The sequence below is a fragment of the Lagenorhynchus albirostris genome, chromosome 18 (genome assembly GCF_949774975.1).
Source record: "Lagenorhynchus albirostris chromosome 18, mLagAlb1.1, whole genome shotgun sequence".
In the NCBI taxonomy this organism is placed as follows: Eukaryota; Metazoa; Chordata; class Mammalia; order Artiodactyla; family Delphinidae; genus Lagenorhynchus; species Lagenorhynchus albirostris.
The window spans coordinates 75,548,420-75,569,962 of NC_083112.1; the positions used below are offsets into that span (position 1 = coordinate 75,548,420).

Here is a 21,543-nt window from a genome sequence, read left to right on the forward strand (position 1 = left end):
CATTTGATTTATAATAACATATGGTGTAGTAGAAAAAAAATCATTGAAATGAAACAGTTTTGTGCATCACGTTTAAGTTGTTTTTGTTTTTGGTCTTTTTGTTTGTTCACTTTTCCTTTTCACAGACGCAACCTCCCTGCTTTGAGTTGCGGAAAGAAAAGGATCATAAAATAAAGATAAGGGTTTAGCTCTGGGATTTGGGAATTCATTCATGGGAACGGTTGTATCTTCCAATGAAGAGTGAAGGCCCGTGTTTTCCCTTTGTGCTGCAGGGGGCAACCACGACAGCTGTGGTGTATGGGTATTTGCAAACATTAGTGACAATGTATACACACAGCAAACATACTTATTAGAACAAAAGCTTGGGGATTCTCACAAAATGTAGAAGTGTTACAAGAATACGGCAGATGCACTGGGATAACTTTTGTGAGCTTTGCTCCTTCAAATCCTTTTCTGGAAAAACCTCTTGCCTGATTATTTTCCCATTGTTATTTTGGCATCTTCATGCTGTTAAATGTTTCCCTGCTGTTTGCCTTTTAGATCGGTGTTCGAAAAGTATTTCTGAAATACTGGCATGCCAACCAGCTAAACGATTTGTGCCTACGGCTGCAGAGAAAAATTATCACCTGCCAAAAAGGTAACAGTTCCACACGTCACAGTAACAGTTCAGTGACATTTCTGAACTTTGATGAGTCGGAAAATACAAAATCATTTAGTGAACCCCCAAGTTTAAATGTTAGGGAAACCTAACATTTAGGTTAACCTAAATATTAGAGTGGACCCTGCCATGGCCCTATGTCCATCCATCCCATGGCGCTACCTTCAGGCAAATAAATAGGTTTCAGGAGTTTCAGAAGCACTGTAGCTAAGTTGGCTATTTACTTGTCTCTAGATCAGAGTGTGCGGCCACAGCTCGTGCTTTATCTCATGATCATTCTATCTGTAATTCTGCATCACATTTTCACCTAAGTCATAGTTTGGAAGAGGGGCTATACGTACCTTGTATTTTATGCATTCCTCACCTGTAAAATATTCATGCTTGCTGATCCTCCAAGAAGCACAGGACAAGAAGAGTGTGCCTTTGAACCCACAGTGGGGAAGAAAACACAACCCATGTGACACTCAGGCGCAGCTCTGGAGCCAGCCAGTCAGCGCCCCTTGGTATGCTAGAGTTTGGAGGACTGCCACAGCCAATTAGCCAATGTATGCCTTGGATTTATGTATGCCTTGTAATTTAAGTAATTCCATGTATGCCTTGGATAAATGCTTGACTATTTTTCCTTTGTGAAGGGATAATAATATTTGGACTGTTAACTTTGAGAGCAGATAGCATCTATTTCATGTTAACTTTGAGAGTCCATTTAGATTTTTTTTTTCTATCAAAACCCAAGTGACCGCCAAAAATAGGTACATTTTAAAAATCGTAACTATGCCTCACATAAAACATACATACTTAATAGATTTTTAATTTGCTTAATAGTTTAATTGTATTATATATCTCTAAAGAAAGGTAAAAAGGGGAGAAATTAATCTACAGGCTAACTTTTGGTGGAAGCAGCCGTGGTGAGCTTAGCTCTCTAATCTATCTGAAACTATTAAAAACAAGTGCATCTCAGAGAACACGGAAAACTGCCTCACCCTGTTCAAGCCTCTGTCTATGCGAGCCCCTGGGGGATTCCTTCGCACACCCCTGGCTGAAACCTCTGATGGGTCCCATCATTTTCTGATGATAAAAAGTCCTGCTATATGCTGGTCCCTCAGACAGACTCGGTTCAGAATTTAACAAGTCCAGTCCACGGGAAGGTCAAAAGTCAGAATCTCATTCCAAGTTAAATCGTCCCTCTAGGCTCCCACCCTTACTTAGGTGCCCTCCGGGGAGGAGGGAACAGCTAAGGGGACAGGGCCGCCCCTCAGTCCGACCCACACCCATGTGACCTGGCCTGGGGTTTCTCTGGCCAGCAGGCAGGCAGGGGTTAACAGGCTCTCTGCATATGTGGGCGCCTTTCAGCCCTCACCTGTGCTACCCACCTGGGAACCGCAAAATCTCTCCTTTGGGTGCCACTTGGAACTCCCCGTTGACACTGCCTGTGGGCCTGGGTGCTCTCCAAGAGGAAGTCTCTTTAAATGACTCCTGGCAGGCGTCTCTGTCTCGATAAACAAGGTCTGGTGTCCTAGAAGCACAGTTGGGGACCCTGACAAGTGAGCCTCTCCCCGCAGAGCCGCCCTGCATTCAGCCCCTGGCAGCGTCGGCCTCCCAGGCCACCGTGTCCTCCAAACTCCAGACCATGTGGCAGGGTCTCTGGCTGGTTCCCTGAGGCCACTTTCACCAGCCTGGTGTTCAGGGGCGGTGGGGGGAGCCCCGGGTGAGGGAGGCCCTATGCAATCCTCGCTTCTCTCTGGGTTATAGGGTACAGGTTATACCTATATAGGGTTATAGGGTAATAGGGTAATTTGGGTTATAGGGTCATTTGCCTTCTCTGTCCCTCATCAGTGTAGGGAAGGGCTGGGCTCCCAGGTCTCCTTTTGACTCTGTCGCCTTTGCAATTCCTTTCTGTGTGGTCAGTCCAGGCATGCCCTGGGAGCTGGTTGGAAATGCAGAGTCTCAGGCCCTGCCCCAGAACTCCTGAATCAGAATCTGCATTTGTAGCCTCAGGCTGAAAGTGGGATGGGGAGAGTCTCCTTTACAAGACCAGTGCTCTACCCCCCGGGCTGCGGAACCAACCGAGAATTCCATTTAATACCGCGTTTATACATACATGGAGCGGGTATCACTTTCTCCTGGAAATTTTCCTACATGTAATTAGAAGGTGGCGTACTCTGTCTTCCATCAGGGGTGCCCGCTAGTAATGTCTCCTCTGGTTGGTTACAAATGTTAAGTCGCTGTGCCCTATGGACCTGAAACAGAAAAAATTAGCAGAACTGTAGTTCTTTCTTCACCCCTAATGATAAAAATTGAGAATGGTTTTTAAAAAATGGATACAAACCACAATTTCCTATTGCATAAATGAAATAATGGCTGTAAAAGCATTTTTTTTAATTACAGGCTCTTAAATGCAAAGCATTAATTATCGATTTTTATTTTTACATCTCTTAGAACCGTTGCTTCGGTCCTTTCTGCTAGTATGAAATTCATTCAGAATCTATATCATCTGGAGTCCTTTCCAGTTTTTTAAGAGTTCTCATTTTTTCTTTGTAAATATTGGGTGGCAGAGAGCTGTAGTTACACCTCAGTCTTAAATTTAATCATTTCAATTTCAAATTATTCCCAACAGAAGTTTCCCTCTGACTATATACCTTCATTTTATCCTGCATGAAATTGTCAGAAAGAAACAAGTATTAATTATCTATTTGTGCCAAATTTATTTGTATTAATTGTCTCTTAGTAAAGGTACCATGTTTTAGCAACTAGTATAAATTTTTTTCTTTTAATTTTCAAAGATTGCTAGTGCAAAGTGTGAGAAAACAGGGTCTGGACACAGGACAGTGGATTCCCAGGTCTACGTGGATCCAATGAACAGTCCTGCTGTAGTTGGACGTCAGCAGTCTGGCCTGTCCACATTAATCTTCCCTTTATTCCAAGAGATTACACATCTTAAATATACCCTCCCATTGTCAATGTCTAGATTCTGTTTAATGTAACAGGAATGAGCGAATGAACAGAGAGCAGGCCTTCTGCCTCTCTCTCTCACTGTGCCTGTCACGTGGCTAAAATTTCTACATTTTATTCCGCATTTTTGATTCCTGGGAGTCTGATTGTACCTTGAGCTGTTTAATTTTTTTCTCTTTTAGATTAGTTCAGCATGACTGTTTTTACAGTTATCTTAATACACTGCATTCCAAAGTAACTAAAGACTTAGTACTGCCATCGGAGAAAAAGTCTTGAGCATTTTAGACGTCTGCATATTATTTGCCTCTGAAGCCATACTTGTGGAAAGTTGCGTTCGCCTTTCCATCTTCTAATCGAGTAAAGGCATCTAAGTGAATATCCTAGACATATATAGACACCCACACATTTATTCTCCTATAGCCGGGAATATTTTAAAGCACTTAATATTTTATAGGAGGAGAATATAGTGTCTTTGTTGCCCACATTGGTTTTCCCTACAATTATAGCTCTTCCTATAATCCGAACAACTGCTTCTAATCACAGAAACTCAGAATGAGAAGGGACGCATCCTAGCATCACATCAGCATTGCTCCCACTCATCTGTCAGAACATCCCTGAGCGGGGGCCATCCTGTTTCTTGAACTTGCCTGGGTACTGGGAGCCGACTCTCTCCCATGAGATGCCTGATCTGTTTACAACCTATGCTCATTGTTAAAACGTCATCTTCATATTGATCCCAGATGTGCTTCCCTGCACCTTCCCTGTTGTGACCTGCTCTCTGGAGAGCTACAGATTGCATCTACGTGTCTGCAAGGTAGAGTCTGGCCTCATAAGGGCAGAGATTTGAATCCCCGCTCTACCGTTCTTTGGTTGTGTTTACCTAGAGGAATTTTCTCAGCCTCACTGAGCTTCTCTTTCTTTGGGTACAAGATGGAGATACTGGTACATTAATGGCCATCGAGTTTGGGCACTGAAAGATGGGTTGGAGCGCCTAGCACGTGGCAGTGCCTTTACACGGTGGGCGTGACTTTTATTTTCAAGTCTTACATTCGTTACTGACACATAAGTGATTTCAAAGTGTGTTCATCCACCTGTTTCCCCCAATTCTTACACGTTTTTCTAGCCCTGCTTCCCCAGAAAGCAGAAGGATGACCCATATTTCTACACAGTCTCTTTCCAGAGCCTTAAATGCAGTGTTAGTTTTTCTAGGAGTTAAGTCACAATCCTGTTAGCAATATGTGCATGGTTTTCAAGGACTACATCCGTGAGCCTCAGACGTTTCTGTTATAATCTGATATACAATAATGTGATTGGTGCATCCCCGAAACAGTCTGATGAGAGCCACACCCAGAATTCTCTGGGGTTTGGACTTAGTTCTTTCCATCAGTGTTCAGCCTGTGTCACCACAAGAAGGAGGGAAGCTTTATTAGAATATTACCTGCACGATCTCATTCAGGGTGAGGATTTTTGCCTCCACTGTTAACATTACTGAATGTAGATATCTTTTTTAATATAAGATTAGAATGTTTTAGTAAAGTCCTAGACTGGGTTAAATATATTTTATTTTAGAGCTGCTCCAACACAATGTATTTGGACTTGTTGATGTACATCTGGGTTTTTTGCTTTTGCTCCTCTCGTTGACCCATCACTTTGTTCTTTTACTGAAGTTATCAGAGGATTTTTAGCACGCCAGCACTTGCATCAGAAAAGGAGCATTAGGCAGCAAGAGGTCACATCCATCAACAGCTTCCTGCAGATTACAGAGGACCTGGGGCTTAAGACCTATGATGCCCTGGTCGTGCAGAACGCCTCGGACATTGCCCGTGAGAATGACCGGCTCCGGAACGTAATGAACGCTACTTTCCACAAAGAGAAGTTGGAGGCCAGGAACAAGCAAGAGGAAGGAACCAAAAGGTAAAGGCAGATAGTGTGCAACTTCGGTGACCTACGCGATTGATCCTGGGGCGTCAAGAAAATGCCGATAGCCCTTAACGCAAAGTTCAATCACTTATGACCGTAGGGAGAGGAACAAGCACGTATGCATGCGCAGTGCGTTACATGAAACCTCCTGACACCTGAAAAGATGCTTTTCCCGGGCTTTCCTTCCACAAAATAGATGCTCTATGTGTTAGTTTAGGTCCCATGAAATAATTGCTTCACCTACTGTGCTTGCGTCACTGACCATCTCAAGCACAAAGTTTTAAGGCATCTAACCTTTACGTCTTCGCAAAGATAAATAGCTTGGTTCTCGACATCTTTATGCAAGTGTCACGTATATAAATAAGGCTGACTCCTAGAAACTTCTGAAAACCTGACCCCCCAAATGGAGAAGACACTCTAAAAACACAAGAGCAGTGAAATCAATGAACGGTTGCCTGTATTATATTTCCCTTAGGAAACTGTCACATCTTCTTTGCCAAAAAGGAAAGCTCTGGGGAAAGATTTTTATTTTAAAGTTCACGTTGGACGCTGAGCTTGAAATAGACATGTGAAGAAAACTAAGTCCTTCTCCAATTTTCCACTCTTGTCTCTCTGTGACAGACGAGGACACCCGTGATTTACAATCCTCCCTGGGTCTTTCCATCCTAATTTGCTGTCAGGGAGATGTTTGTTTTTCCATAGGAACTTAGTAATGTCTAGTTGTTTCTCCCTGAAAGTGACCCCCTTTGCCTTGACTGTGATGTCGAATGATTTTTTATTAAAGTGGAAGTGGTGGTGTGTCTCTCCCTAATTAGCCTCAAATATCTCAGTGATTAAATACTGAAAAAATTCCCTTTGTACGGAAAACTGTAATTAAACATTACAGGGAAAACAAATTATCCACCGAGTGCCACGCTTTCGTCTTCAGCTAGTTCATTTCCTATATGGGCGTCTGGCTCTGCCTGGCAGTAGATCCCAGCTCCGTTGGTGTTCTGCCACACAAGATATAATTATAAAAACAAATGCTCGGAGACTCCTGGTAAAATGAATGCATTGGCATCTCCCTGGCACATGATTCCATTGACATGTGAAGCCAGAAGGAATTGTTTTTAACCAGATAACTATTAATTTTATAGGACTTCCAGAATAATATTTATTATTTTCTCTGCTGGAGCTAAACAGCCACCCCAATTTCTCAGTTTCATTATGTATTCATTTGCCTGATATAAAATTAAGTGAAGAAGTATTTGCCTATTTATTTATTGAAAACCAGCAGTTCACTTGGCATTGGGCAACCAGATGGAATAATAGAAGAAAAATAACAAGTCTGCACATAATTAAATAATTGCTGATGGAATTTAAATGGCAAGGGAGAGAGAGAGAGAGAGAGAGAGAGAGAGAGAGAGAGAGAGAGAGAGAGAGAGAGAGAGAGAGACAGGGAAAATGAAAATCTTTGATCGTTTTAAGTAAAGCATCTGCTCTTTTGCAAGGGCAAACAGAGATAACTCCCAGCATCTGATGCATCAGTAACTCTCTATTAAGATGGATTTCCCAGAAATTATCATTCAGATTGAAATCCTGGCTTTTTGATTTGCTTAATAATCAGGGTGTGAAAACTTCACTCAGCGAGTGCCTGATAGCAAATGTGGCATTCCTTACGACATCTTGGGTTCCGGTGAGATTTTTTTCTAAAGTAATAATGAAGAGTCTCGAACGTGTTTATTTATCACGAAGCAAGGGCTGGAAGGATGAAGTGGCTTCCTCTGGATGCGCTGGATACCAGAGCGCTGCACGCATCCTCCAGCCTCGGCGGGAAGGCTGTTTACCAAAAAGCTGTGATTACTTCTGCTTGAGCCGGTTCATTGTTCCCATCTGAATAATGCATCTGGGTCTCTCTGGCGGGGCTGTTTGTGTTTGTTTCCCCACGCACACCCAGAGCTGAAGACAAGGGTGGACCCAGGCGCCTCCACTGCAGCTTCGTCCCAGTGCCCATGGCGGTAGACAGCCTGGTCCACTCCCAGGCTGGCCCATCCACCCCGTCTCCTTCTCTGCACTCGGTGCTCAGCCTGGATGACAGCAGCGGCCTCCCATCACCACGGAAACAGCCTCCGCCCAAGCCAAAGAGGGACCCCACCACGCGGCTGAGCGCCTCCTATGAGGCCGTGAGCGCCTGCCTGTGGGCTGTCACCAAGGACTCCTCCAATGAAGGTTAGCCTCGGGGAAGGGGGACCCCGACCCCCGTTGGGTTACTGATGCTTGATTTCCGGTCTTTGAGTGCGCCGCGGCAGTACTTTGCCCTAATATATTTTTAGTAGAATTAAATCCGTTGTTGGCTTGCCAGGGCCCCCCCCCCTTCCTTTTTAAATTTTTATTTATTGATTTTTGGCTGCGTTGGGTCTTCGTTGCTGCACGCGGGCTTTCTCTAGTTGCGGCGAGCGGGGGCTACTCTTCATTGCGGTGCACGGGCTTCTCATTGCGGTGGCTTCTCTTGTTGCGGAGCACGGGCTCTAGGCGCGCGGGCTCCGTAGTTGTGGCTTGCGGGCTCTAGGGCGCAGGCTTAGTAGTTGTGGTGCACGGGCTTAGCTGCTCCGTGGCATGTGGGATCTTCCTGGACCAGGGCTCGAACCTGTGTCCCCTGCGTTGGCAGGCAGATTCTTAACCACTGTGCCACCAGGAAGCCCACCAGGGGCCCTTTAATCATTAAACATAAATAATATTAATTCTAATCTCTAAGCCTCTTAGGGAAAAGCTACTTATATATCATTTCCTTAACTCCTCTCCCGACTTCCACATTGAATGAGGAGCCTCAAACCAGAACAATTCAGAGAGTCGGTTGCTCGTCCACGTAAGCTTTTGTGAATTAAAAAGCTAAAAAGATTCATCTGGCTTCCCTGTTATCACAACTTAATTAAAAATTAAGCCTGCTTTATCACCACACAGTAAAGTGAAACGATTCATGCAGAGGAGAATCATGACTCAGCAAAATTCAGTGAGTGAAACTTTGGGGACTAGACAACAAAGGTCTCTGCATCAGTGGTCTAGACGTATTTATGCAAAACCACAGTTTATTCTCAATTAATTCTCTCATAGATTAGTTCATGTGATATTATTGCTTAATTTTTAATTTTTAGAATTGTGAAAAGCAGAGGAAGTCCTTCTTTGCAGAACATTTACTAACTTCACAGATTTTACTTATCACCCATGAGTATGAGGTCCTATTCTAGGCCCAGGAAGGTACACAATAAATAAAACAAAGTTATCTTCCCCCATGGGGTTGGCATTCTAGTGGGGAAGACAGATGGTAAACACAATAAACAAATAAATACACGGAACAGTTTAACTGTTTTTTGGGTTTTTTTTGGCGGGGCCTCTCACTGCTGTGGCCTCTCCCGTTGCGGAGCACAGGCTCCGGACGCGCAGGCTCAGCGGCCATGGCTCACGGGCCCAGCCGCTCCGCGGCATGTGGGATCTTCCCGGACCAGGGCACGAACCCGTGTCCCCTGCATTGGCAGGCAGACTCTCAACCACTGCGCCACCAGGGAAGCCCCGAGTCAACACCTTTTATGCCCAGTCCTGTTCTTATTAACACGTGCCTTTCCTAGAGGTTTTCATCCAGTATATACGGTCATAGTGAAGAGAGGCCGGCCAGAGGGCTCGTTTTTCTTCTCTACCTTTGTGCCTGAAAAGCTGGAAGCAACTTTATGGGCCAGTAAATTTTAACACTCGTTTGCAAACTATTAACAAGCGAGAGCCAACTATTTGAAAGTGTGATTTTTAAAAGTTCGGGGTTGCTTTTTGCAAACAGAGACTAGGAAAGGAAGAACAGAGCCGCGACTTCTCTTCTTTGCAGGGAAGCTCCCAGCTGAGGGCTTTGCTGAAGAACTGAGTATCTAAACCCAATGTGACGGCTTTCTCCCCAACACAGGGACCCCTGGATGGTGAAATAGCACAGGACAGGTTTTGGGGGGCAGCTCTAGGCGCCACCACTTACGCCTGGTGATGTGAGATGCATACCCAGCCTCCCTCAGACTCCAGCCACCCGCTCCTTAGAAATAAAACCTGAGGAATCCGTATTTCTTAGACTTGCCGTACAGCTTACCTTTGTAACAAAACACAGTTTATACGTATAGGTACGAGAATGGTTCAGCTGTGTGGCTTAATTTGGAAATAGTGTTACATTTCATTCCCTTTTTTATTGTCTTGTTTATAAATTTATTCTAGAATAGCACTTGACACCCAGTAAGCACTCAGTAAATACTTATTGAACAAATAAATCAATAGAATAGAAAAATATTTCTTTGTGCTGCTTTCGTGAAAGCGGAACTAGCTTCTTATCAGTAAATCAAAATGAGCACGATTTGGCAAGTTTCAACATGTACCCTTGAGATTTGTCAGACTTTGTCAGCATTATTTTTAACAGAATCCCCTTTATAATATTTTTTTCTCTTACCTGAAATTTGATGAAAATTAGGTCCTCCGTGAACGCTGCCCTGAGAATGTGTGACGGGGCATAACAGGAGAACATAATTATGTTTCACAACTTATGGCTCATTTGTCCATTCAACACATGTTAATTCAGTGTATTCCACTCCCCCAGGGCCTTAGAGACCAGTGGGCTAGGAAAATGGGCAAACAAATTATGAGAGAGGCAGAGTAACAGCAAGGGCACCAAAGAGCACAGAGCAGGAGGGGCTAACCCTCACTGGGACCTGTGGAAGGGGTCGAGAAGGACATTTAAGAGGCCTTACACACGTGGAGGGCAGTCAGTGGGGAAAGATGGGCCGAGAACAAAGGTAACAGACTCCTCCCTCAAAAAAATGACCTAGCAAGGTTGTAATCTATCGCAGCTCAGTAGAAGCCCTTCTTGTCCAGTTTGTAAGCTGGTTGCAAATCGATACTGACCTCACTCAAGTATGCAACAGGCCCACCAGCCAGGGAACTGGCTTTATCTAGGCATCCTTCACGTCTTAGGTCCTGAGAAGGGCACACAGTTTGCTCTGAAACTGGGCAAAATCACACTGGAAGAGTTGGAAAACAGAGGATAACAACACACACAGATACAGGTATTTTCTCGATGAACGATCTTCTCATTTCTTTCTTCTCATAGATTTAACATGTAGGCATCTTATTCTCAGTGAGAATGGGGCCAAGTAACTTGTGTCTTGAGGCAAAGTCACCGACGTGCCTTAGCCAAAAACTCAAAGGGAAACTATTTTGTACAAGAAAATGTTTACCTCCTAACAGAATCTAAAAATGACACGAGTCCCTAGATCATTGCACAGTAACTCAGATAAGAGTCAAGTTTAAGAAAAAATGAGAGGGCTTGAGAATGTGGGATTTATCCCTTAAGTTACTGTTAGGACACTAAGACTTGCCCTCAAGGTGATCTATAACCATGAAATGTCTCCCTGATCCCATCTCACTTTTATCCATAAATTCAAGGACTAAAAAAATTGTTAAGAAAACTCTTAATATAAATTCACTCTTAACAGCCCTTAAATCCTTATTTGCAAATGAACAATTAGCAAGGACTTGTGTGGACACACACACACACACACACACACACACACGCAAAGGAATAACCATAAAACCAAATTAGACTCTTAATTCTCTAACTGTGGTATTCTAATTTCACTTTATGAAGAATGAAGCTTTCCAGTTCCCGGCCCAGATATTCTAATTTGGTAGTTACAGACAAGGACAGGAACTGTGCTCTTTATATCCTCAGTAAAGCACCCCAGGTGATCTGATAGTGATGAACTGCAGACCACGCCCTACAGAACCCTGTTCTATGACTCATGACTAATTTCTGGTTCTGTAGTAATAATATGATGTTGATGGGAACAGCTGACACTTACAATTGTTTGTCATGTGACAAGCACTGTGCTAAGTATCTTCAAGCTTTAGAACTACCTGATGGGGTGAGACTGTCACTGTGACCCCTCTGTAGATGTGGATGTTGAGTCAGGGGAATAGTGGTGTATCCTGTCCCATGCTACACACCCAAGCAGCCAGCTTCCAGAGGCCAGTCTCTCAACTGCCCCCCGATAACCCACGCTACTTTTATTTATCATCATTTAATTCAAAAAAGCTTTTCTCTGCATCTAAAGCAAACCTTGAGGGAATATCATATCAGCTATCTATTGTTGCTTACCAACTCCTCCCAAACTTGGATATTTAAATAAAATACGATTATTTTATTACTGTCTCAGGTTCTGGGTGTCAACTGGGCTCATCTGAGTGGCTGTCCCTCAAGGTCCTCCATGAAGCTGCATGTGGTGGCTGGAATCGCCTGTGAGCTGGTCACTTGCATGCCTGGTGCCCATAGATGTCTAAGGACTGGGACTGCTTGGCCAACTCTGTGTCTAGGTGGTCTCTCCACCCAGTTTGTGCAGCCTGGCAGCTTCAGGGTAGCTGGACTTCTTACGTGGACAATCAGTGTGTCCCCGGCGCCTGCTCCAGGAAAGAGAACGCCGGGCGGTCACTCTCTTACCTTTGACGAGCAGCCTTGGAAGCCACACAGCATCACTGCCACCACTGCCACCAGACAGTCTCAGAGGCGCATCCAGGTTGAGGAAGGTGAAATAGACTCTAACTCTTGATAAGACTGGGAAAACTATTGTGGCCAATTTTTGGAAAATACAGGCTGCCTTAATCCATCCTCTGGATCAAACAATTCACATCCCTCCCACATGCAAGAGGCACTCATCCCTCTCCCATGCTCCCCAGAGCCTTATCCCATCATCACATCGGGCTCAGGTCCAAGCCCCAAATCCCATCACCTAAGTCAGGTCCAGGTATCCTGGCTGCTCAGGTAAGGCTCCTTAGGTGGGCAGCTCTTCCAGGACTGTCCCTAACTATCGAAGACAAGCTGCCTATTCTCCACACAACTAACATGTTGCTTGTGCCTTGGTTAGGATTTAGTCCTGGTGCCCGGAAATTATTTTCCATGGCCATTAGGTCCATGCTACAGAATCTGGGCTCACCTTTGGATGTTATTTCCTCGTCCACAAGAGGTGACACGTTTGGGGCTGGTCGTTTTCTCAGCCTGATTCCTGCTCATAAACTTTTGAAGCACCAGAGCCTCTTTATTTTGTATCGATCGTACCTCTTTCAACGCAGCTGATACAGTTCCTTTAAAAGCTTTGCGAGTTTCCTGTGAATCAGTTTATAATCTACCCCTTTAGTCAAAAGCCACATCCACAAATCTCCTTGAGATAATCTCCTCTCGACTTTTTCTTTTCTGCAAGATTTCTGTGGGGCAATACTCTTCATATCCTTAGAAGTCCTGTGGTTTTGTTTCTTTGAAAAGGTCCAGTGAAGCATCACCTGACATCTTTCTGAGGTCTTAATAAAGGGGTTCATAGTCATGACCTTGGCTTCAGCGTTAGATCCTGTTTTCCTGAAAATGCCCCAGATTCAATCTCTGCTTACAAGTCATTTCTTAACTTCGGAGTTATTTACTACCCTGATGGCCCAGTGAGAAACTATTTTATTTTCAAACTCAGAAAGCCCAGGCTCCTTTATAGATAATCGTTTGTTCTTTCTGTAGCGTATCTCTTTACCCTCATTTTCCTGCAGGGAAAGTAGAAGAATCCAGGAGGCTGCTTGTACACTTGGTCTAAAGATCTCCCTCCCTAGATCATCCAGTGCCTTAAGTGTGTTGTCTGGTTTCCACAGTACCGCAGGTGACAGTGTTGCTAAACTTTCCACAAAGGTATAAAAAGGGTTATGTTTCCCTCGGCGTCCAGCATATTTCTTACTTTCCTTTAAACATCACCAGGAGCTTTCCTGGGCGTCACGCTTCTGCTAACAGTCTCTTCAAGACCTCTCCTCCTTCCCTGGTGGTCCAGTGGCTAAGACTCCACGCTCCCAATGCAGGGAGCCCGGGTTCGATCCCTGGTCGGGGAACTGGATCCCAACGTGCCGCAACTAAGAAGTCCGCCTGCTACAACTAAACATGCCACGACGAAGATCCCACCTGCCTCAACTAAGACCCGGCACAGCCAAAATAAGTAAATGAATAAATAAATAAATAAATATTAAAAAACAACAAACTCCTCCAACTTCCCAAGGCTACTGCCAGGCTTTTACAGTTTGGGTTTTTTGGCTTTATGGCAGCACTCCACTTCCAGTACCAATATCTGTATTAGTTGTCCATTGCTATCTAACAAACCTCTCCAAAATTTAGTAGCTCAAAATGACAAAGGTTTTATCATCCTCTCTCTCTGTCTCTCTCCTTCTCCCTCCCCCTCCCTCTCTCTGTCTCTCTCTCTCTCTCTCTCTCTCTCTCTCTCTGTCTCCCTCTCTCCCCATTCTACTAGTTGGGTATCAGCTAAGCCCTCCTCATGCGAACTCTCTCACAGCTGTGGTCAGACAGCGGCTGGGCCTGGGATGGTCCACAGGCTCAGTTCATTACATTTCTGGTGTCTGGGCTGGGGAAACCTGGACAGCTGAGGGCTGGAGCAGATGGGGTCCTCTGGCATCTCTCTCACCTCTGTGTGGCCTCTCCACATGTTCTCCACAGCATGGGTGCTTCAGAGTAAGCAGTCTTCTCACATAGAGATCAGGGCCACCAAGAGATGTGTCCCGAGAGAGGAAGAGCAGGCCAGAAGCTGCACTGCCCCTGACCCAGCCTCAGCAGGCAGGCGGCCTTGCTTCTGCCATGTTCTACTCATGGGGCGGTCACAGAGGTCCTTCCAACTTCAAGGTTCTAGAAGAGCACGAAGGACTAAAAATATTGTTGAAGCCAGTTTTGTAAAATACAAGCTGCCACAAGCCCTTTAACTTATTCAGATCTTCAGAACAACTCTGTAATACTAATGTTAAAATTTTGTCTGGTTCATTAACTTTCTAGGAGAAGCTTATGTGTTGCTGTGTTTTAGTACATCGAAAGCCTTTGCGATAATGCTCATTAATTACAGAATTGTGCATTTGGGGTATTTTCTACTCTTAAAAGTTGGCTGCTTTGGTAAACCCTGTACAATACTGGCCTTCAAAGATATCCATTGAGTTAGAAAATTAACTTTGTTCTTTTCCATTCTCATCTGGATGTCTCCCATTTGTTTCATGTTTGCGAAGCACTTTACATACATTGAGCTAAGCACTTTACATGCATTATTTTATTCCTCTGAGATGATTAGTGATATCACCATTTTAGGCATGACTATACTGAAGCCCAGAGAGATGTGACCAAGACCTCTTTTAAAATTATAATTTGCACCGATGCCACCACGCAAACACACACACACACACACACACACACACACACACACACAAACCCAATTCTGTGACGATTATGGCCTGTAGTTTCCCACCTCATAGCATGTATCATGTTCTAACATGCTATGGAATTAACTCATTTGTTTTATTTACTTTTTTTATTGTCTGACTTTACCCAGGAGGGCAGAGGAAGGAAGGGGACAATTACTGTATATTCACTAATGTGTCTCTGAATAAATACTGGTTAAATGCACGACTAAATGAATGATAGCATGAAAGGGTGGTCATGCTGGGGTTTGAATCCAAGCCCAGCTGACTTCAGAGCCTTTAATTTTAACCCTAGAAGTGGAGTTGTCACTCCGAAAGTGGAGACGGATACTCTCATATATGCAGTCATAATGAGAGAAAAGCCTGGCTGCCTTAAAACTCAGGAACTCAGCAAAATTAGATGTGCTTATTCAGATCAAGAATTCCTACAGATTAGCAAAGCACCAAATTGGTAAAATAGTTCAAGATATTTGAGAAGTTTTGATATTTTAGTAAAACTGTGTGTAATTTTCTAAAATTAACATCTTGGCTCCAGAGAAATTATATTTAATAAAATCTATAATTTACAGTAAAAAACATTAGAAAAATAAGTCTTTTAGAATTTTTTAACTTAAACTTTAATAAATGTTTTGAGTCATATTTAAGTAGTTTTTCTGCCTCTTTAAAAATTAGTTCTCGCTAATATTATGCTCTTTTGTTTTTCTAAATATCTTCCTTCTTTTCAATTTACAAAGTTGCCACTGAGGTTCTTAGTGAAATACAACACTCTTGATTTCCCTGTTAAGTGTGTTAGGATTCAGATATATTAATTAGCTGTAAAACAAGCCCTTGGCATCATTTTAACAACGTTCTTTTTAGGAAAATCACCTTTCCATGCATGTAGTTGTTTTCAATGGTGTTTTGTCGTGTTCGTTTTAGACCATTTAAATAATCCAGCTTAGGTATTTCCTACAGGAAACACCCGCAGGGCACCAACCCGCTAATTTGCCGGTTCTCTCCAGCCTCCTATTTTCTCTTCTCTAAAAGCCATGAGGAGCAGTTCAGCCAGTACTTAGTCCGCACGTGCATCAGGCCCTCAGAACCCAGGCGCAAGCAGGTGGCAGTGCAGCTGGAAGGCGCCCCCCGCTGCATCCCAGCCCTGCCCGCTGCAGGCGGCTGGCAATCCTGGGCCTCCTTACGGGCCACCTTACCTCTTCCTTGACTGGTGGCAGTTGTCCTCCCCCTCCGAGATCAAAACTGGCTTTTCCCCTTGGCAGTCGTGTGAAGTGCAGGGAGACACGGACCCAGGAGGGTGGGGAGATGGGGAAGCTGAGGTTGAAGAGAACCAGACCCTGGAGCGGGGAGCGAACTGGACCCTGGAGGGTGGAGGGACCCGGACCCCGCGGGGGGGGGGAAGAACTGGACCCTGGAGGGTGGAGGGACCCAGACCCCGCGGGGGGCGGGGGAGAACTGGACCCTGGAGGATGGAGGCCGGGTCCTCGCCAGTCGCGGCGCCGGGGCAGCTCCGCGCGCTGCGCGAGGCTCGGGCCGGGTACCCCGTTAACACTGCCGCCCCTTCTCCGCCCTCGCCCAGTTCTCAGCCGGCCCCGGCCGCACAGCGACGACTACAGCGCCGTGAAGAAGATGCCGCCTCGGAAGCCCACGCGGAGCCCGCACACCAAGCTCAGCGGCTCCTCGGAGGAGATCTCGGGCGCCAGGCCGGGGGCGGCGGGGGCCGGCGGTGCGCGGCGCAGGGCGAGCGGCCCGCAGCGCGCCCCGGGGATCCCCGCGCCGCCCGCGCCCCCGGAGCCCGAGCCCGTGTACATCGAGATGCTGGGCCGCGCCGGCAGCCCCGAGCCGGCGGAGGCCGTGTACGAGGAGATGAAGTACTGGGCGCCCCCCGAGGGCGGCGTCCTGGGGGCGGGCGTCTCGGCGTCCGCCTCGCCCCCTCCGCCGCGCGACGGCCGCAGCCCCCTCCCCTCGGAGGACGGCGACGCCGGCGGGCCCTGCCGGGACGCGTGCGACATCCCCGCACCCTTCCCCGACCTGCTGCCGCACCGGCCCCCCCTCCTCGTGTTCCCCCCGACGCCGGTCACCTGCTCCCCGGCGTCCGACGAGTCGCCCTTGACGCCCCTGGAGGTGAAGAGGCTGCCGGTCCTGGAGACCAGCCTCAGGTACCCCGTGCAGCCCGAGGGCGCCGGCCCCCCGTCCCCGCAGCACCCCAAAGCCCCAGAGGGCGACGGCGACCGGCCCGCGTTCGCCGGGCCGCACGGAGCCTCCCGTCCCCCCACGCCCGCCGCCGCCCCCCGGCCGCCCGCGCACTTCACCTCCGCGCCCGAGCCCGGCGCGGGGAGGCCGGCGGAGCCGCCCCGGGGCCCCCCGAGGCCCACCTCGGCCCCCGCGGGCGCGCCCTGCAGCCCCGGCCTCAGGAGCCCGCACCCCCCCGGGAAGGCGGCCCGGGCCGAGCCCCGGAAGGCCGCCCCCGGCGCCCCCTCTCCGGCCGCCTACAGCCCCCCGAACTGCAGGCCTGTGGGCAGCCCCCTGGACGAGCTGGCCAGCCTCTTCAGCTCGGGAAGGAGCGTGCTCCGGAGGTCGGCGGCGGGCCGGAGGATCCGCGAAGCCGAAGGTGAATTTCGCACACGGAGGTAGAGGCGTAGCTGCAGACGCGGATGTGTGCCGATGTGCCGTAGATACGGTTTAAGGAACGCTTGAGGTCATTGCGGGGTCGTTCAGAGCAGGTACCAACTTAAAAACAAACATCTTATGCAACCGATATGGCCAGGTAGGTAAGAATGAATCTTTCCGTCTCGTAGGTAAAAGTTCACGATACAACAGCCCACAGCGCTGAAACTGGGTTTAATACACCCTTGTGACTTGAGAAGTATTAGAGCAGGACTCGGCTTGAGCCGCTGATTTCCGTTTCCTGATAATATTCACTTGCAACGTGGAAGGGGCACTTTTGTCACATTATGCCGAGATGCCCCTTTGGTTTACAGCTCACGGCTAACCCGAGTGTCCTCCAACCTGCTGTCCATCTCACTTCCACTCCCGGCATCTGGGACGGTTACCTGTTCAGTTACTCTCTTACACTCGCTCAGTACCACTTGCGCTATGTTGTTCTGAATGAATGATTTTTGTGCTGTTCCTTTGCCACCCAAGGAAAATTTTAACTCAGTTCTGTTATATCTGCATCTTCTCATTGAGCAGCTCTGTCTCATAACTAGTTAGCTGTTGACAGACCAGTCAAGTGAGCTCAGGGCTAAGCTGCGGCAGCCAGAGGCTGTTGCCTGTATTAAAAAGTATTTATTTTGTGTCCGTATAAAAGCAGAAGGTAGCTAGCAAAGCAAAAAAAAAAAGCCAAAAACACAAAAAGCCCTCATTAAGAATTTGTTGCTAATCTCTTGTAAGTAGCTCACCATGTGCTAATTCATTCAGACGAGGTTGCCTTTGAGCCAGAGGCGCCATTTGGGCACAGATTCTCTTAATAATCACAGAGAATGTAGTCATCTTCCAAAAAACATCTTTTTATACAGAACCAAAATATTTTCCAATGTTCTGTATTTGGGAGGGGAATTACGTGAATACAAAGCATCTTCTCTTTAAGGAAATTGTAGCAGGTCCCTCGACCATGATGCCATTAACCCGAATGTAGATGGCAACTACTAGCCTCCCCACTTTACAGAGATGGGAAACTTCAAGGTCAGGAGGTTAAACACCTTCCTTAAGGTCAGGTGGTAGGACTGGAAATAAAAGCTTATTATGTGACGTTTTATGTACGCGTTAACCTGCTCTTTCACCTCTAGAAAATACATAAATATATTGGCTTTCATCATTTGATTAGGTCCAAAATCTCTAGAAAATCTAGAAAACATTATCAATAAGTGAAAAGTAGGTCAAGACTAAGAACACTTAGCAAATGAGTGAATAACCTAACCCCCATTTATTCTTTTTTTTTTTTTTTTTTTTTTTGCGGTACGCGGGCCTCTCACTGTTGTGGCCTCTCCCGTTGCGGAGCACAGGCTCCGGACGCGCAGGCTCAGCGGCCATGGCTCACGGGCCCAGCCGCTCCGCGGCATGTGGGATCCTCCTGGACCGGGGCACAAACCCGCGTCCCCTGCATCGGCAGGCGGACTCTCAACCACTGCGCCACCAGGGAAGCCCCCCCCCCATTTATTCTTCAGTCAGATAAGCTAATTGTTTTTTTAGCTAACAATTTCTTCTTAATTACAGGCCATTAATAAATGAAATTGTCCTTGTAAGTAGGAGATGGCTTGAATTTCACAAGTCATATGTTTCATTCCAAGGAACAAAATGGACTCTAGGAGAAAAGCCTTAAATGAACAAATTACTATTTGCTTTCAGAACTAAAAGTTTATTAAAACCAAATTTTACTATAGATGGGAATTGGATGAATTCTTCTCGGCTGTATTCAAGGAAGTGAAATTAATGAATTTGTAGACGGCCGTCATCATTTGGAAATCCCTAAGTCTAGGACTTGAGGGGAGGATTCCAGTGAGGCCTCCAGGCAGGGTGCGTGGATGTGCTAATATTTACCCTTGGTAACATTAACCGGTATTTGGGAACATGTATCAGAACCTCAAGTACAACATTGTTAGTGCAACTCTAAAATTATAAAATATCTATTTTTCTACTGTGGGCTTTTACAAAACACTCTTTATTTTGAAAAGATTGTCTTGAGCCACTTACGACTTTCTCATAAGTATATGAATTGGCAGCTTCTGCCCCAGCACAGTGGCTGTAATAACAGGAAGCTGCAGTAGGAGATGGCTCGTCCCCTCGCACCAGATGACAGGAGTCCAACGGTGCAGCTGAGACCGGTGTGATTCCCGAGGGTCCATGATGTAGGAAACACGTTGACCAGCGTGCAGGACGTGTCCTCCTGGGATCGTACAGGCTATTCTTTTAGGATGTCAAAGGGGCTTAAAGAGAAGACTTGGAAGAAAAAATAGTCTTGATGCTGGAGCTAATCACTGGAGCTGCTTATATGATTATGAGGGTTTACACCATGTGATCCTGGAGCCAGTAATCCGTCGTCTTCTGAATGAATCGCATGGCTGGTATTCGTGATTTACTGGAGTCCTGGGACTTCTCCCCTTTAAGATTTTAAATCTTCTTCTTTACCCTTTTTATATTTCAACATATTCTTCTCTTCACCTGAAATAGCTTCCTTACCAAATAATCCAGTAGGCGGCTAATTCTGCCTCAATGCACCTGAATTAATTACAGCTCATTTCTTGGACCGTTGTGATATGGGGAAACTGCACTGCAGATTTGCAGAAGGGTTCAAAATATTCCCCTCGCTTCCTTAGAAAGTGACCTTGCAGAGATTAAACTGCTCCTTATTACCCTGCTAAAGGTATTTCCAGTTAAAATATAAAGGATGGTGAGTTGCGTATAGAAAAGGAGGTCCTTTGCTGTTTAATTCTACAATGTCACTACTCCATAGACTTAATATCCACATGGGATTTTATAAATATCATGTCCCTCAAAACAGTTCATTTTCTATAGACTCTTGGATATTCAATTTGAGGCACACAGGTCACAGAAATTTTAAGAGTCCGGGATGCAGGTATGGACAAAATGTGATTGTGCAGGTGACAGATGTGAGCAGTCTGGGAGGGGTAGTATCAGCAGCAAGTAGCTGCAGCGCTTACTATGCTCCAGGCATTGTTTTAATAACCTGTTTAGTTCTCACAAGAACTGTTAGCATCCCCATTCTACAGATGGGAAAACTAAGGCACAGAGATTAAACTTTCTCAAAGTCTTCCTCCTTTGAGAGAAACAGCCTGACTTGAATGCAGTGATTCTGGCTCCAGGGACATTTGTCTTGGCTACCTGCCCAGAACTGCAGAGGAAAAAAAAAACCCCCAAAAAACAGAGGATAAGCCTTTAAAAATTCATATTTGCTCACCTGAGGTGCAACCACTAAGAGTCCTACAGTTTGGACGAAGAAAACGGTTTCATAAAGTCAAAAATTCCAAACATGTACTTTACAGATCGCGGATGTAAACAATTGTGGAATACCCACTGGGCCCTTAAAATGAAGAATGACTACATGTTTAATTGTCTGTGACTTCCTGGTTATCCCATTCATTCACAAGGTGTTTTTCATCTGATGCCATAATATGATTAATATTATTATGCTAATTATTTATAGTTGCCCAGTTTCAAAAATTATGAGACCTCATTCAAATGCAGGGGCAGAGTCATTGGCTTCTTGGGGCCACGAGGGTGCGCCATCGTTCCAGATGGCTCCGTGGCAGCTGGTTGTTTATCTAGAGCATGAAGTAAAGTGAGCATGTTACTCTGTACCCGCTGAAAAAGATCAGATGATAGGGCTTTGACAACAGCGCAGTACACCTCAGAAATCTGGAGAAGAATGTGGAGGAGTCTGAGTTGCAGAATATTCTGTGAAAAAACATTACTTTGTTACTTTCTGATACTGTGCATCCTTAGTTTACATGATATAAATAGGTAGTTAAAAATTATATTGACAACCAAAAATATAGAGAGACAATATTTCTTCGCATGTAATAGGTGTTCATTAAATACATTTGATGAAAACCTACCTAAAGAAGAAAAAGCAGTTTTACATATAAGTATATTTGTTAAACCTGGCCCTTGTGGCGTTTTTACACATAAGAACCACTGAAGCCAAATGGTAATTACTCTTAATTTCAAATAGTTCATTTCATTGCATAAACACTCCAAGTAAGAGTATTTTGAGTTTTTACATCAAAATATTA

The 21,543-nt window shown here is 45.7% G+C and overlaps 1 protein-coding gene across 1 annotated transcript in view; it reads left to right on the forward strand.

Moving 5' to 3' along the window:
- Positions 1-21,543, forward strand: part of MYO16 (myosin XVI) — a 427,643-nt gene that overhangs the window by 354,423 nt on the left and 51,677 nt on the right. The window contains exons 29-32 of the mRNA XM_060128880.1: positions 541-637; positions 5,275-5,521; positions 7,464-7,735; positions 16,371-17,402. Of these exons, the coding sequence (XP_059984863.1) occupies positions 541-637; positions 5,275-5,521; positions 7,464-7,735; positions 16,371-17,402 (1,648 nt within the window). The remainder of the gene's footprint in view (positions 1-540; positions 638-5,274; positions 5,522-7,463; positions 7,736-16,370; positions 17,403-21,543) is intronic.